This window comes from Eschrichtius robustus, chromosome 4, assembly GCF_028021215.1.
Source record: "Eschrichtius robustus isolate mEscRob2 chromosome 4, mEscRob2.pri, whole genome shotgun sequence".
Lineage (NCBI taxonomy): Eukaryota > Metazoa > Chordata > Mammalia > Artiodactyla > Eschrichtiidae > Eschrichtius > Eschrichtius robustus.
Window position 1 is genome coordinate 87,409,377 of NC_090827.1, and position 17,143 is coordinate 87,426,519.

General features: G+C 41.9%; 1 protein-coding gene across 1 annotated transcript; it reads left to right on the forward strand.

Moving 5' to 3' along the window:
- Nucleotides 1-3,101: 3,101 nt before the first annotated feature.
- On the forward strand, nt 3,102-3,459 carry LOC137763777 (high mobility group nucleosome-binding domain-containing protein 4-like). Its single transcript, XM_068542251.1, has one exon. The coding sequence runs from the start codon at nt 3,147-3,149 to the stop codon at nt 3,417-3,419; it is 273 nt and encodes a 90-aa protein (XP_068398352.1). The 5' UTR covers nt 3,102-3,146; the 3' UTR covers nt 3,420-3,459.
- Nucleotides 3,460-17,143: the final 13,684 nt, after the last annotated feature.

A 17,143-nucleotide genomic window follows, 5' to 3' on the forward strand; every position in this document is an offset into this window, starting at 1 on the left:
TTGGCCTCACCTGGTCTCACCTGACCTCACCTCACTTCACCTTATCTCACCTGCCCTCACCTCATCAGTGCCGACCAAAATCACCTTGAAAACATTTGAATCAAAACACTGTGTAAAAAGATGCAGTCAACAGGCACTACCATCTGACTACCTTAAACCTCCCAGAGAGGCAAGGAAAAGGCAAGGGGAAAAGTTTGACAGATTGAGATGCCCTCTTAGTCTAAAAAAAAAGTGCTTCTCATCACCTGCCTTGTCTTTTATAACCACCATTGACCACCTCCCCACTTCTCTTATCAGATCTGTGGCCAATCAAACCCTTGTCCCAAGGGCTTCTCTTCTTCCCTAAAGCCAAATTAAGCTATCTCTGTCTTTTTTTGGTAATTTCCCTGCATTAACTCCTTAGGAATCTCCTGAGCTCAGAGCCCACTGCCCTGCCCACAGCAGCTTTCTCAATAGCTCTCGAATTTGGCCTCTCCTATTCCTGATTTGCCGCATTGCTTTCTCTTCCTCTGTCATTTGGAGATTAGGAGGAAATATGCAAGCATCCTATCTTGGGTTTTTCTTCTGTGGCTGTGTATGTGTGTGTGTGTTTAAGGACTCAAAATACTTCAGAGTGTGGTGATGACGAAGGTGATGATGTCACTGCCCTCTGCAGCGATGCCTGGCACTGACTGAACATTCCAGTACTCAGCAACTGGAAACACGTGTCCTTTTAACCCTCACAGCTGCCCTATGGGCTGGGCACTGTTATTACACCCATTTTATAGATTAAGGAGCTTTAGGGAAGGAGGTTGGATTTAGGTCGCTTGACCTGTAAATAGCAGTGCCATGCCTAGAGCTCTATCCGACTCCAAAGATGGTGTTCTTAAACCTTCTCCTGGGCTCTCCTCATATCCATGCCAAGCATTCCCAATGTTTCCACTCACCCATTCTTTTCATAACACTGCCATCATCGTCAAATTTTGAAATCATATCTTATATATCTGCAGAAAATGCATTTTCCTTCCAAAGATTTCTCAAGATCTTGGGGAAGGGGGAATGCTATATCACCCCTCACTGTGGACAGCTGCTCTAGGCTACTTTATGGATTGTTCCCCCCTTCTTATAACTTTTCTCCAAGCGGCGGTTCGTCCCAAACACCCCAACACTACCTCTGTCCCAGTGTACACATAGCTTCGCTCTGCTCTCTCCCTTCGTGACACTGCTATACCCAGAGTTGGATACAGATAGCTTTGCTGAAGACTTAAGAGGAACAGGAGGAGATTATTACAGAACAGGAGGGCTTGAAACCGGCAATCAGATTTCAATGCTGCAAAGTCTGGTGATGAGCCAGTATAGCGGAGTGCATTCAAGAGCAGAAACTCTGGAGCCCAAGTTCTGGCCCTACCAAAAAAGAGCCTTTTCGTGGTGGGGGGAGGCGGGATCCTGGTTGTTAACAGTGGCCTCTGTTCTGATTGGTTAGAATTCATGCCCGCACCTGTTCTGATTGGTCAGTTTCTGCTGGTGTCTATTTTGTTTGCTATCAGCACCGTGCAGGTTATTACACTTTTTGAATATCACCTTCTTAGTATTGAAATTGTAGCATATTACTTAAGCATTTTTGTGCCTCCATTTCCTCGTCTTTTTGCCAGAGGCCACAAAGCCCTTTGGCGTTGGAGTAGGGGAGGCTACGTATTGTGGTGACTGGCATCTGAAGATGGATAGGAGGAAGCTTAGAAAATGAGACAGCTCTGCACATTGATGCTGAAGTAGACCATCAGCTTGTCCGGTGAGACTGGACCCTGAGTGGCACCATAAAAAAGTCCTAAATTCATATGACCATTTGCTGACAATTACAATTTCATGAGGGCAAAAGCCATTTGTGGTCAATGCTATAAAAAACTCCTAAAGTCACTCCTTGCAGGAAAACAGCTTACTGTCACCTGCCCCAGCGTGAGTGAATTTCAGATAAATGAGCACCAGAGGAGTCTCTGGAAATAACATAAGAGATTTCCTGGGAAATTGACAGAATTATACAAAGCTGCTACTTTAAGACTAAGCTTGCCTCAGAGGAAGAACTCACAATAGATTTAACTATATAAAAATGTAAATTATTTTGTTTAAAAAATTATAAAAATGCTAACTACAAACCAAAAATATATATATGTTACAGTATATGGCAGACAAAGAGCTTAATCTCTTTAATGTATAACATACCCGTTAGTAATGTTTGGGGAGAGGCTGTGTAACAATATAGAGAAAACATTGTCTTTGGACCCTAATTTTTTTTGTTTTAATAAATTTATTTATTATTTATTTATTTTTGGCTGCATTGGGTCTCTGTTGCTGCATGTAGGCTTTCTCTAGTTGCGGCGAGCGGGAGCTCGTTGTGGTGCACGGGCTCTAGGCACGCGGGCTTCAGTAGTTGTGGCTCACGGGCTCTAGAGCGCAGATCCAGCAGTCGTGGTGCACGGGCTTAGTTGCTCTGCGGCATGTGGGATCTTCCCAGAGCAGGGTTCGAACCCGTGTTCCCTGCGTTGGCAGGCGGATTCTTAACCACTGAGCCACCAGGGAAGCCCTGGACCCTAATGTTTTTAAATGGCCAAGGAACATGAGTAAACAAAACAGAGAGAGTAAATGTAAATGACTTAAAAATTTTTTGAAAAAAAATTCTGCATCATTGGTAACTAAACACATTTAAATTAAAAAAAAAAAAAAGATTCTTTGCCTGTCAAATAATTTATTCATATTCATTATATATTTAGAAGTTGCGAAAAAAGTAGACCTTAAAAGTTTTCATCACATGAAAAAAAATTGTGGCTCAAGGTGGGTCCGGAGCCCGCGGCCCCGGAGGCGGACACACGCATCGCGAGGGGGAGAACCGGGCTGTCCCCGGCTCTGCAAGGCGGCCCGACGCCCGCAGCCCCGGAAGCGCATCCTCGCCTTGCCTTCCTGTCCCCGGCAGCGCCCGGCTCCGGGCGTCTCTTCGCTGGCCCACTGTCCGCGCCGACCCTGCCCCAGCCGAGAGCACCTGCGCGGCAGGCCCGCAGCTGGCAGCCTCGCGCCCCTCACACGGCCGCGAGACTCGGAAATCTTTCTAGGTGCAGTGAGCAAGACAGAAGAACCGCTTGGGCTGGTAAAGCCATCTGCCAGGCACTACTGCCATCATGCCCAAGAGAAAGGCAAAAGGAGATGCTAAAGGTGACAAAGCAAAGGTGAAGGAAGAGCCACAGAGGAGATCGGCACGGTTGTCTGCTAAACCTGCCCCTCCAAAACCAGAGCCCAGGGCAAAAAAGGCGCCTGCAAGGAAGGGAGAGAAGCTGGCCAAAGGGAGAAAGGGGAAAGCAGAAGGCAACAAAGATGGGAACAACCCTGCAAAAAACCGAGATGCCTCCACAGTCCAGTCACAGAAAGCAGAAGGCACCGGGGATGCCAAGTGAAGTGTACTTTTTTGATAGCTCTGTACTTCTAGTGACTCTACTGTTTTGTTTTTTGTTTTTGTTTTTTAAAACATCTCTTTCTTTTTTTTTTAATGGAGAGATGGTCAAGAGCATGAAAGCGGACAATCATGGATTTTTATTTATTTATTTATTTATTTTGGCTGTGTTGGGTCTTCGTTTCTGTGCGAGGGCTTCCTCTAGTTGCGGCAAGCGGGGGCCACTCCTCATCGCGGTGCACGGGCCTTTCACTATCGCGGCCTCTCTTGTTGCGGGGGCCCAGGCTCCAGACGCGCAGGCTCAGTAGTTGTGGCTCACAGGCCCAGCTGCTCCAAGGCATGTGGGATCTTCCCAGACCAGGGCTCGAACCCGTGTCCCCTGCATTGGCAGGCAGATTCTCAACCACTGCGCCACCAGGGAAACCCGACTCTACTGTTTGAAATACTATTTTTTTTTAAATCACATTTTGTAAAAACAGAGATTTTTTTTTAAGTTATGTTATTAGCACACAAGACGCTTTGCTGTTATCTTTTGCGGAAAGGGCAAAATAACCACTAGTAGAATGTTTGAGAAACTGGATGGAAATGGGGGAAAACAGAATTTTCTATCCTCATATTTGAAGATTATTCTTGGTTCCCAGGAGAGATTCTCTGACATTCACACATGACAGCCACTATGGCTCAGAAGCCTTATCGTGTGGGGAAGCAAAACTTCATGTCTTCTCCTTTCCTGATGCCATCAACACATCCTTGACTTCCTGAAACCAAGAGTCATGGTGCGGCCTTGGCACCCCTAGAATCAGCTGCGTCAGGTAACAATACTCAGGATTTCTGGTGATGACATCAAGATGGTGTTGCTCGAAAGAGCCAGGATTCCTGTTTGTAGTTTGTGGATCATCTCGTTAATAATCCTGGAGTTTTTAGTTCCTTTCCTCCATGTCAGAGGTGACCTGTGAAAAGCTCTTGTATGCCTCATGTGAAATAGTCACCCTTTCTGAAAACTTTTCCTGTTCATTGCAGCAGCAGACTTTGTTGACTTTTTGGAGAGGGGAGTTTGAAAGTTGTAAGATGTTACAGGTTGTCACCCATGTCCTGCTGGAAGTAACTATTTTTGAAAAGTATCTTATAAAGCTGGATACAAGTTGGCTTCATGGGAGGGGAGGGATCATTTCCTACTCCAAGTCAGAAAGATATCCTTTACTGCCTTGTAAAAGTTTTATAGTTTTGCTTTTCACATTTGTCTTTAGTCTTCCCTGAATTGATTTTTGCAAAAATATGAGATAGTAATTCAAAATAATATTTTTTCCGTATGGTAAGTGGTTGTCCCAACCACTTGGTTGTCCCAACTTTTCTGAAAAGTTCATCCTTTCCCCACGGATCTGTAATACTGGCTCTTTTCATAAATCAAGTTTCTTTTGTGGGGGTGGGGGTCTGTTGATGGTTTCGATTCTGACTCACTGGTCAATTTGTCTAACCTTGTGGCAATACTATACAATCCTGAGTACTACGACTTTAGAAAAAGGTCCTGATATCTCAGGACAAATACCACCTCCACCTTTAACATCACCACCAAACTTTTCTTCATTGGAGTGTCTTGGCTATATTCTTAGCCAACTGCTTTTCCATACAACTTCTAGAATTAGATTGACAAGTTCCAAATCAAACTAACAAAATGGAATTTTTATTGGATTTGTATTGAATTTATAGATTAATTATAATATTGAGTCTTCCAATCCATGAACATGGTGTAATTCTCCATTTATTTAGGCTTTCTAAATGTCTTTCAATAAAGTTTTATAATTTTCTCCATTAAAAAAAAAATTGTAACTATGTGAGATGATAGATGTTAACTAGACTTACTGTGGTGATCATTTTGCAACATATGCAAATATCAAACCATTCTGTTGTATACCTGAAACTAATATACCGTTATATGTCAATTATATCACAATAAAATACTTTATTTATTCAAAAAATAAATATTGAGCACACGTTACATACAAGACACTGTTCAGGCTCTGCAGCTTCAGCAGTGAACAAGCTATACACAAATCCCACCCTCTTGGAGATTTCATGCTAATGTGGGGGACAGACGAAAATAAAGAAATAAAATAAAATGTATAGTATGTTAGATGGTGGTAAGTGCTCAAAAGAAAAGTAAAGCCAGGGAGAGGAGGGCCTTAACTGTGGGGAGGGACGAGTGCTCCTTTTGACAGGGTGGCCAGGGATGAGTAAGTAACTGAATGAGATGAAGGAGTGAGGCATGCAGCTATCTAGGGAAAGGGCTTCTCAGTAGAGATGCCAGAAAGCTCAAAGGCCTGAGGCCAAAATGTGGCAGCTGTGTTCAAGGAACAGCAGGAAGGCTGAGTGGCTAGAATAGAATGAGCAAGGGAGAGGGTAATAGGAATAAGGTTAGAGAAAGGGGGTGAAGGCCCGACGATACATGACCCTGTAGGTCATTGTAAGAACTTCAGCTTTAACTTGTAATAAGATGGGAAGCCACGGGAAGGTTTGGGGAGAGGAGGGTGTAATCAGATGTTTCAGTTTGCTACGACTGCCATAACAAAATACCGCAGACTGAGTGGCTTACACAAGAGAAATTTATTTTCTCAGTTCTGGAGGCTGGAAGTCTAAGATCAAGGTGTGGGCAGGCTTGGTTTTTGCTGAGGCCTCTCTCCTTGGTTTGCAGAAGGCTGCCTTCTTGCTGTGTCCTCACATGGTCTTTCCTCTGTGTGTGTGCATCCCTAGTGTCTCTCTGTGTGTCCAGGTTTCCTCTTCTTATAAGGACACCAATCAGATTGGATTAGGGCCCCCCTGGATGCCTTGTTTTAACTTAATCATTTCTTTTAAGGCTCTATCTCTAAGTATAGTTATATTCTGAGGTACTGGGAGTTAGATCTTCAACATATGAATTTGGAGGGACACAGTTCAGCCCCCAACAACTGATTTACATTTTAACAGCATCTTTCTCACTGTTGGGCTACGAATAGATCTAGGTTCCCAAGGGCAGAAGCCAGGAGACCAGTTAGGAGGTTATCTCAACAACCCAGATAAGAGATAATAGTGGCTGGGACCAGGTAATAGTGGTAGAGGTAGTAAAAGGGATTGCATTCTGATCATTTTGAGGATAGAGAGAGCTGACTGGATCAACTGATGGACTGAATCCTGGGTGGGAGGAACAAGACAGGAGTCAATGATGACCCCAAGGATTTTAGCTTGAACAACTAGGAAAACAGCTCCTGGTTATTGCTCGGGGAAGAAGACGTAGGTTTTGTAGCAGAGGGGGAGGGGTGACATCAGAATCTCTGTTTGGTATTTGGACATGTTAAATGTGAAATCCCTACTAGACATCCAAAAGGTAGTTGGATCTATGAATCTGAAGTTCAGGGGAGAGATCAAGATGGACATAAAAATTTTGGGCCTGGAATTCGTTTCAACCCAGCCCAAGACTCTCAGGGGTGGGCGAAGAGCCCTGTTTCAACTCTCCAAGATCTTGAAACAAGGCAATTCACTTGCTTTGGGTTTAAATATCAACCTTCTAAACTTGGGAACTGCAAGTGGAGTTAGCCTATAAATGACTAAAATAATCAGGCTCCAATGACAGGCTTCAGGCCAGACACAGGGCAAAAAAACTTTTCTTTGGTTTATAGCCAGAAAGGAGACCTCACTGCCAGAGTCTGGCAAAATGCTGTTGCCCCCAAACTCAAAGAAGAACTAGACTTTCATTGTCTCCATGAAAATACTGAACTGTTTTATAGTTTATGATTCTGAATTATTCTTGCCCAGTGTTTCTCAACTTTTTAAAAAATTAAATCAGGCCCCCTTCAGAGCTTTCTCACACTAAATTTTTATATCCCTACCAGCCAAGATTTAGTCAGTTTTGCTTCCTGTAGTGTGATGAATGAAAACAATAACTATACGGCATAATCTTTTTTGAACCAAAGACACTTCTCCATTCTGCTATGTGCCCTGGAGGTAGTGCCCCATCCCTGATTTGAGAATGTGTGTTCTGGTCTTGAATAATCCTAATCCTTGCACTTTCAGCCTGTGGTGAGTCATTTATTTCTAAATGTGAATAAGGTACATACTGTGTAAAGTGGAAATTTTATTATATTTGAATTTCTGTGACCTGGATAAGAAAACGTGTACAAAAGAAAGAGATCTTTCATAATCTCCACCCTTGCGTTTCTCATATCTACTTATTTTATTTTTATTACTTCACTTCCCCCAGTTGGCATGAATTATTGGTTACACATCAGTGCACATTTTGCTTTTATTACACTTTCCCTTAGATCACTAGAACTTTATTGCTTGTGCTATGACTATTTCTTTTAATATGAAGAGCCTGTGACTTCAATTAAATTAAAACATTATTCTATCAAGTATGTACTACATGCCTGTTATAGGTTGAATCATGTCCCCAAAAAGATACGTAGAAGTCCTAACCCCCGTACGCGTGAGTGTGACCTTATTTGGCAATAGGGTCTTTGCAGATGTAATCAAGTTAAGATGAAGTTATGCTGGATTAGGGTGGGTCCTAAATCCCATGACTGGTGTTCTTACGAGAAGAGAGAAGTTTTGATACAGAGACAGAGACACAGAGGGAGAACACCATGTGAAGACAGAGGCAGAGACTGGAATGCTACAACTGCAAGCCAAGGAATGCCAAGGATTGTGGGCAAACACCAGAAGCTGGAAGAGGCAAGAAAGCATTCTCCCCTTGAAACTTCAGGTAGAACATGGTCCTGCCGACACCTTGATTTTTTACGTCTAGCTTCTAGAACTGTAGGACAGTAAATTTCATTTGTTTTAAGCCACCCAGTTTGTAGTACTTTGTTACAGCAGCCCTTGGACACTAATACAACATCCAACTTGATGATGAGATATATAAAGATAAATAAGGTACAATTCCTCTCCTCAAGGTCCTCACAATCTAAGAGAAGACACAGCTGTGGACATTTTTAAATTACAAAATGTTAGTGTTTCATAGTGTGAATATAGAAATCTGTACATGCTATAGAGACAACACAAAGGAGGGAATACAGGAGAAGCTTTGTAAAAAATGTGAATTTTAAAAATTCTTAAATTTTTTTTTATATGCAAAAGCACTGGCCTTTTTAGTGAATCCTTTTTCTCTTTTTTGTTTGGTTCCTTTCCTTTTATCCTCCCCTTTCAACCCATATCAATAAGCACTCCCTTACTCTAGTTAACCTTGTTAATACTCTGGTATTAATTTTTTCATATTTTTCTCCAAGCTTAGGTAATCAATCGTATTCTTACACACATATGTGTTGTCACTGTTTATTTTATTAAAATGTGATCATATTGTAGATATTTTATGTATCTTTCTTTTCTCAACAAAACCTTGTAGAAACACCTCCATTTCAATGGATATAGCTCTAAGTCATTCTTTTTATTGAGTGTATAATATTCCATCCTGTAAGTATACCATTCTTTTTTAATATATGCCAGCCAGCTTGGTAAAAAATGACATAGCATTACTTTAATTTGCATTTCTGGACTATTTGTGTATTTTAGCAACTTTTTATGTGTTTTTTAGCCATATCAGTTTGGCTTTCTTGAATTGTCTTTTCATATTGTTTGTTCATTGTTTTGATTGGGTTGCTTGCTCTTTCTAATCAGTTTTTAAGAGTGTTTTGATTATTACCAGTATTAATGGTATATCCAAGTCTACCATTTATCATTTGATTTTTTCCTTCACTATATTTATCATATCTTTGTCATAAAATTTTTGGTTATATCATCAACTATGTCTATCTTTTTTTTAATAGCTCCTGATTTCTAGTTTATGTTAGAAAGATCTCAATAAATAAGTCATGGGGATGTAATGTACAACATAGTGACTAGAGTTAATAATGCGCTATTGTATATTTGAAAGTTGCTAAGAGAGTAGATCTTAAAAGTTTGCATCTCAAGAAAAAAATTTGTAACAACATATGGTGACATGTTAAACTAGATTTATTGTGGTGATCATTTCACAATATATACAATTCTAGAATCATTATGTTGTACACCCAAAACTAATATAGTACTGTATATCAATTATAACTCAATTTAAAAAAAACCTCCTCTGCCACTTACATGTAGCCTCCTAAATTTTCTTTTTTTCCCAGCTTTATTAGAGTATAGTTAAAAAATGAAAATTATATATATTTAGGTAGTACAATGTGATTTTTTAAGGTGTACGAGGTGATGGTTTAATATATGCACACATTGTGAAATGATTACCACAATCAAGTTAATTAACACATCCATCCCCTCACATAGTTACTATTTTTTTGCGTGTGTGACTAGAACACTTAAGATAACGATTTTAATCCTTCATTCTGTTAAGGTGGTGTATCATGTTTATTGATGTGCATCCCAGGAATAAATCCCACTTGATCATAGTGTGTGATCCTTTTAATGTGTTGTTGAATGCAGTTTGCTAATATTTTGTTGAGGATTTTTGCATTCATGTTCACCAGGGATATTGGCCTGTAATTTTATTTTCTTGTAGTGTCCTTATCTGGCTTTGGTGCGAAGGTAATGATGGTCTCATAAAATGAGTTTGGAAGTGTTCTCTCCTCTTCAGTTTTTTGGAAGAATTTGAGAAGAATTGGTATTAATTCTTTAAATGTTTGGTAGAATTCACCAGTGAAGCCAGCTGGCCCCCTGGGCTTTTCTTTGTTGGAAGTATTTTGATTACCCGACTTAATCCCCTTACTTGTTATTGGTCATTTCAGATTATTTTTTTAGGATTCAGTCTTGGTAGGTTGTATGTTTCTAGGAATTTTTCTGTTTCTTCTAAGGTATCCAATTTGTTGGCATATAATTTTTCATTGTAGTCTCTTATGATCCTGTGTATTTCTGCGGTATCAGTTGTAATGTCTCTTCCTTCATTTATAATTTTATTTATTTGAGTCCTCTGTCTTTTTCTTTCTTGATTAATTAACAGTCTGTCAACTTTGTTTCTTTTTTCAAAAAACCAATCCTGAATTTTACTGATCTTTGCTTTTGCTTTCCAAGTCTCTATTTCCCTTATTTCTGCTCTACTCTTTCTTATTGCCTTCCTTTTGCTAACTTTGAGCTTAGTTTCTTCTTCTTTTTCTAGTTCCTTGAAGGTGTAAAGTCCCTGGGAGGACAGGGCTGGCCCCTGAGGATGGCTGATAGGAGCTGAACCAAGTCACAGGGCTGCTTCAGAAGCTGCAGTCAGACCAGAGTTGGTGGGCCTACCTTTGGGGACAAGGAGAACCGTGTCTCCCACCGGGTCCTTGAGTGGGCAGGACTGCTCCTGACTGCAGCTGAAAGGGGCAAGAACTGAGTCATAGGGCTGCTTCAGGCTCATAGTCAGACTGAGGTCAGCAGGCCTACCTCCAAGACACAGAGGGGCATGTCTCCTGGTGGGCCTCTGGGCAGACAGCAGTATTCCTGGCCCAGGGCTGAGAGGGGCTTGTAGCCCAGATACAGGCCACTTCAGCATCTGAAATGAGGTGGATAGGCCTACCTACAGGGACACAGATGGGCATGTCTCCTACCAGGTCCCTTGTCAGATGGTGCTGATGGCAGGATCAAGGCCAAATGGGGCTGTAGCTGAGTCCACAGGTTGTTTCCAGGTCTGTAACCAGGACCACAGTTGGTGGATCCGCCACCTGGACACGTGCCTGCCTTCTCAAATGGGTCTCCTCCGCCTTGGGCTCCACCAGGGTTTCACAGTCTCCTATCTGGATCCCACAGGGCTCCCACACAGGCACTTTTGTCTGTGGAAAGCTGCCAAATTATTGTTACTGAGGGGGAATATAAGTGGGGGACCTCCTATTTCACCATTTTGCTGATGTCCTTCCAGAGTTTATTACAGAATTTATATTTTTTTATTTTGCTTTTTACACGTAAGTCTTTAATCTTATTTAAGATTTTTTTTAATGGATAGTCTTTCCCCACTGATTTGAACTACCCTCATTATCATATATTACATTCTTACACACACTGAGATCCATTTCTGGATTCTCAGCTCATTTCTACTGATTTTGTTTGTTTGTTTGCTTGTTTTTGTCTATTCCTAGCTTAATCCCAATTTTATTTGCCTTCAATATCTTCTCAGGCAAGCACTCTTCAGTCTCCTTTTGCATATTTTTCTTGGCTATTGATATTTAGTATTCATTCTTCCATATAAACTTTTAAGAATCAAGGTCTCAGGTGGGGTACATGTCTAGCTCAGCCTGAGTCACATGCCCAGGGTGGGAAGCCAGTCTGGCTTCTTCTTTTCTAACCATCAAACACCAAAGGTCTTACTTTGATTGCTCCCAGGGGTCTCAGACTCTCACAACAGAAAAAGTCTGATAACTTCTCTTGCAAGAGATAGCAGGGTGGTTACTTTCTATGCCAAGAATATAATTTACACTCCTGGGGTGAACAAAGGAACATCTATTACTAGAGCAACAAAAAAGAAAAAACACACATTTTTAATCTCTGCTATATCATATTAAGGAAGTTGGAGTTTATTCAACTTGTAGGTATTTAGTTAGCCATTTAAAAGTTTTAGGTGCAAGAGTCACAAGATCAGTTTGGCAGCAGTGAAGAAGATAGAATAGAAGGAAAAGAAACCAGAGACAGGAGGCTCAGTTAAGGTACTACTGCAACAGTCCAGGCAAAGATGACAAAGGCCTGAAATAAGGCAATTGCCAGGGACATAGAGAGAAGAGGACAGATGTGAAAACCATTCAGCAGGTAGAATTGGCAGGATCAGTGATTGGTTTGATGTTGGGTTAGATAAGAATCCAGAATGACTGCTGGATTTCTAGCCTGGGTGGCAGAGTTGAAGATGTACAGCTAAATGACACAGCAACACAGGAGGAGGAGGAGTAGACTTGGATGACAATGTAGATTATGAGCTTAGTTTGGGGGCACATTGAGTTTGAAAGTCTGTGAGACATTCAAGTGGCAATACTTGGTTGACATGAAGAGTATAGTGGATTTGGAGCTAAAGGGAGAGCAAGACTGGACAAGTGACTTTGAGAATCACCAGGATATATGTGGTAGTAAAAGCCATGGGGAGGAGAGCTGAGGATGGAACAGTGAGGGACACCAATATTTACCAGAAGAGGGGGGACTGGAGACAGCAAGGGGTTCTGAGAACCAGCCATTTAAGAAGCAGAAAGTGATAGCACAAAAGATCAGAGAGAACAGCTTCAAGAAGGAGGAAGTGGGGCTTCCCTGGTGGCACAGTGGTTAAGAATCAGCCTGCCGGGCTTCCCTGGTGGTGCAGTGGTTACGAATCCGCCTGCCAATGCAGGGGACACGGGTTCGAGCCCTGGTCCGGGAAGATCCCACGTGCCACAGAGCAACTAAGCCCGTGCGCCACAACTACTGAGCCTGCACGCCACAATTACTGAAGCCCGCATGCCACAACCAGTGAAGCCCGAGCACCCTAGAGCCCACACTCTGCAACAAGAGAAGCCACCACAATGAGAAGCCCGTGCACCACAATGAAGGGTAGCCCCCGCTTGCCGCAATTAGAGAAAGCCCACGCACAGCAACAAAGACCCAACGCAGCCTAAATAAATAAATAAAAATTAAAAAAAAAAAAAGAAAATAATCAGCCTGCCAACGCAGGGGACACGGGTTTGAGCTCTGGTCCAGGAAGATCTCACATGCTGCGGAGCAACTAAGCCCATGCACCACAACTACTGAGCCTGCACTCTAGAGCCTGTGAGCTACAACTATAGAGCCCAGGTGTCACAACTACTGAAGGCTGTACGCCTAGAGCCTGTGCTCCTCAACAAGAGAAGCCACTGCAATGAGAAGCCCGTGCACCACAACGAAGAGTAGCCCCCGCTTGCCACAACTAGAGAAAGCCAGCCTGCAGCAACGAAGACCCAATGCAGCCAAAAATAAAATAAATAAATAAATAAATAAAAAGAAGGAGGAAGTGGTCAGTTGTGCTGACGGCAGCAGAGAGGCCTCAGAAATATCCAGTGGATTTGGCAATTACCAAATGGTGAACTTGGTGAAAGCAGTGTCAGTTGAGTGGGGTGTAAAGAAGTCAGTTTTTAAATGTAGAGTGAAGTCAAAGAGTGAGAGAATGTGCCAGATGTCTCCCCTTTGTCCGTCCAGATCCACACTCTACCCTTCACCACTGTGCTCTTTGTCCCAGATATACAGTAACATCAATATGTTCCCATGACTCTGTTGAGTTTGACCAATGGTGAGCCTTGGGAGGAGATTGAAGGGAAGAAGGAGAGTGAGGTGGGGATATGTATTCCCCCAATTCCCTCCCTACGGGGTCTGCTGCATTCACTCAACCATAGTTCATAGCCTTCTCCAGCTGGGTTCAGGTAACCACTCCCTCCTGCCTCTTCTCAGGCCTGAGTGGTAATAGCTCTGCTTTACTGGTCTTAGGGTTTTCTACCACCCCTTGTGTTTCTCTACATCCTGCTCACACCTTTGTAAACAGTCCTTTATTAAACCTTCCTCAAATTATCCAAATTTGAGCACGCCATTTGTGTTCTGCTGGAACCCTGAATGATGAGGGGGAACCTTGGCTGGGAAGAGTAGAAAGATAGAAGTATGCAAAGACAAGGGAGGTTTTGTCACAGGATTTATTTTTTAAGGGTTAGAGAGCTTTGGATATACTGACAAGCTCATGGAGTTTTAACAGCCAGGGCCTATTTCAAAGGAGTGATCTGAGAGGAAGGGAGAAATAGGCAGAGAGCTCTTTGCTAGCCTCTGGAGTTGATGACAGTACAAGTGGCCTCACCAATGTTGCTCGAGACATTCTGGAACCTGTGTTTCCAGTTTGACCAAGACAGTCCATTTGACAGGTTTACCCATGGTTGTGCTGGCAAGTGTTGGTCTGAGCAATGAGCTGATAGAAAAGTAGACACAAAGGCTAAAGAAGGAAAATGGACAAAGATCGGGACCTCAGCAAACCCAGGCACCCCTCATTGCACCAAGGCAGTCAGACAATGAACAAAGTTGTTGGTGTTTTTTAAACTTTGCCAGGCTCTGCGTGACCCAGCCTTGCTTACCTTGCCAGTCTCCTCTTTCGTGTCTTTTGCAGGTCGCTGATTCCATCTCTGCCCCAAGGGCCTCCTTTCTCTTTCTCAAATAATAATAAGCTCTGTTCTGCCCTTGAGCTTGAATTCTGACCTTTCCACTGCCTGCAACCTGTCACTCTCCCCAAGTCTCATCCTGGCTGACCCCTTCTCATGCTCAGAGCTCATCTTCAAGGCCACTTCCTCAGCAGGCCGACCACCCCAATTCAAACCCATCCCCTTGGTTCCTCCCCTTCAGGCAGCCCTGGACTCCTCTTTCAAAGCAGTCGCCACATCTTAAAATTTATGGAGGTGGAGAATTTTATTCAGAAAGTCAACTAGATTTTATTACAAGCCTTTTGTTTTTGTTTCTGTTTGTTTTTTTAATTTTTATTTATTTATTTTTTGGCTTTTGGGTCTTTGTTGCTGCTCTCGGGCTTTCTCTAGTTGCAGCGAGCAGGGGCTACTCTTCGTTGTGGTGCACGGGCTTCTCATTGCAGTGGCTTCTGTTGCAGAGCACGGGCTCTAGGCGCGTTGGCTTCAGTAGTTGTGGCACGTGGGCTCAGTAGCTGTGGCTTGCAGGCTCTAGAGCGCAGGCTCAGTAGTTGTGGCACACGGGCTTAGTTGCTCCGTGGCATGTGGGATCTTCCCGGATCAGGGCTCGAACCCGTGTCCCCTGCATTGGCAGGCGGATTCTTAACCACTGCGCCACCAGGGAAGTCCCAGTTTGTGTTTGTTTTTACATCTAAGTCTTGAATTCATCTGGAATTTATTTTTGTGTATTGTATAGGATGAGGCCTCTTTCACAGTCTAAACTTCTTAGCATTTTGCTGGACCCTCTTAAGCACTTCCTTTCACTCACTCATTCTTTCAATAAGCATTTAATGGCTAATGACCTCGTACTACGCCCTTTATTGCACACAGAAAATAAAAGAGAATATCCTTATCGCAAAGGATAAAAAGAGAATAATGACAGAGCTTCTGGGCCTTAGGACTAGAGAGGACCTCAGTATGTTTGGGGAAGCAGACTTGTGAATGGAAAAATGACAACATAACAAGGTAACTGCTTTAGTGATGCAGGATGATTATAAACTAATGGAATTCTGGCAAAGAATGCATTTCTGTTCATTTAAGTCTTGCACTGTTTGTAACATATGTCTTACCCACTGAAATCATTTAATAAATACTTTAACAATTAACCTGAGTGTACATGTTTTAAACTTTCACTTTTCTTCAAAGTTCCAAATACGTGTTCAGTTACTTCCTAGATTTCTCCACCAGGATGTCCCATAAGCATTTCCAACTCAGATGTCCTAAATTCTTTCCTCCAAAACCTGGTCCTCCTTTACTCTTCGCCTCAGTTGTCTGAGATGGAAAGCTCAGAATCATTCTCAATGCCACCCTCTCCCTAACCCTACATCCATCTGGTCACCAAGTCCTGTCTAGTCTAGGTCATAAATACTATGTGATCCATTTGCTTATTCCCACCGTCTTGGGTCAAGCCTTCATTATCAATTCCCTGAATTGGTTAAAAAAAAAAAATTCCAATAGATCTCTCTGCCTCTTCTCTTTTTTCTCTACAATCTTCTAACTGCCACCACAGTGTTATTTCTGAAACACAAATCTGAATCTATCACTCCCTTACTTGAAACCCTTTTGTGCTACCAAATATTTTTAGGATAAAATTCCAAATTTTTGACATGGCTCAATAGGATTGCCTCTCTCTGGCTATAGATAAATCTATCTCAGACAAATAATCTAAAATATGGAAAAAGTTCTATATGTAAAATCGCTCATTGGATACTATATTAGTTTTCTATTGCTACTGTAACAAACTACTGCAAACTTAGAATTTAGTGCCTTAAAACAACACAACGGAAAGATGGGAAGATCCCTGGACTTTGTAACTCTGGATTTATTTTTGTGTAGATGAATAACCTCTATCTGCTTAAGTCATGGTCCATTGGGTTTTCTATTATTTGCTGCCAAATGCAACTGTAATTTATAAGAGTACTTCTATAATTAAAATAAAGAAAAAATTGTCTGATTCTAAGTTACATTTCCCCAATTCCTTCTCATCCCTTTAAATACTCACTTCTTTCTCTGTCTAGCAAACACCTACTCATCCTTCAAAGCCCAGCTCAAATGTTATACCTGTACAAAGTCTTTCCCAAGCTTTCCCTCAAACAGATTAATCATCATTGTTCCTGTGGCATTTTGTCCATGCTTCTATGATAGCACTTTTACGCTATATTCTTCTATTTTCTTGACTGTCTCCTCTACTGAACTACATATGAGTACCATATGAGAAACCAGAGGGTTGAAAGCATGTTTTGTATTTGTTTCCTTCAAGGCTGACTTAGCACTCAGTATTTAGTAGGTACACAATAAATATTTTATGAATAAGTAGACAAAAGAATAAAAAACAATGTCTGTATGTTTAAACCAAATATCATCCTCTCTTTTCTAGGTTAACGCTTGTCTTCTCTCCACTTCTGTTCATTTGTTTATTTGTTTTAATTGGTAAAAGAATAGTTGAGGAGTTGGAAGTTAGGGAATGGGTAGTAGTACTCAGATCATTTTAATCAAGATGGGAGTAAGGGAATTTGAAGACATTTGACTGAAAGTAGGAAAAAAGTGGAGAAGCACAGGAAGAAATTTAGGGCAGAAATTCAGAATTAAGAATAAGAATCCC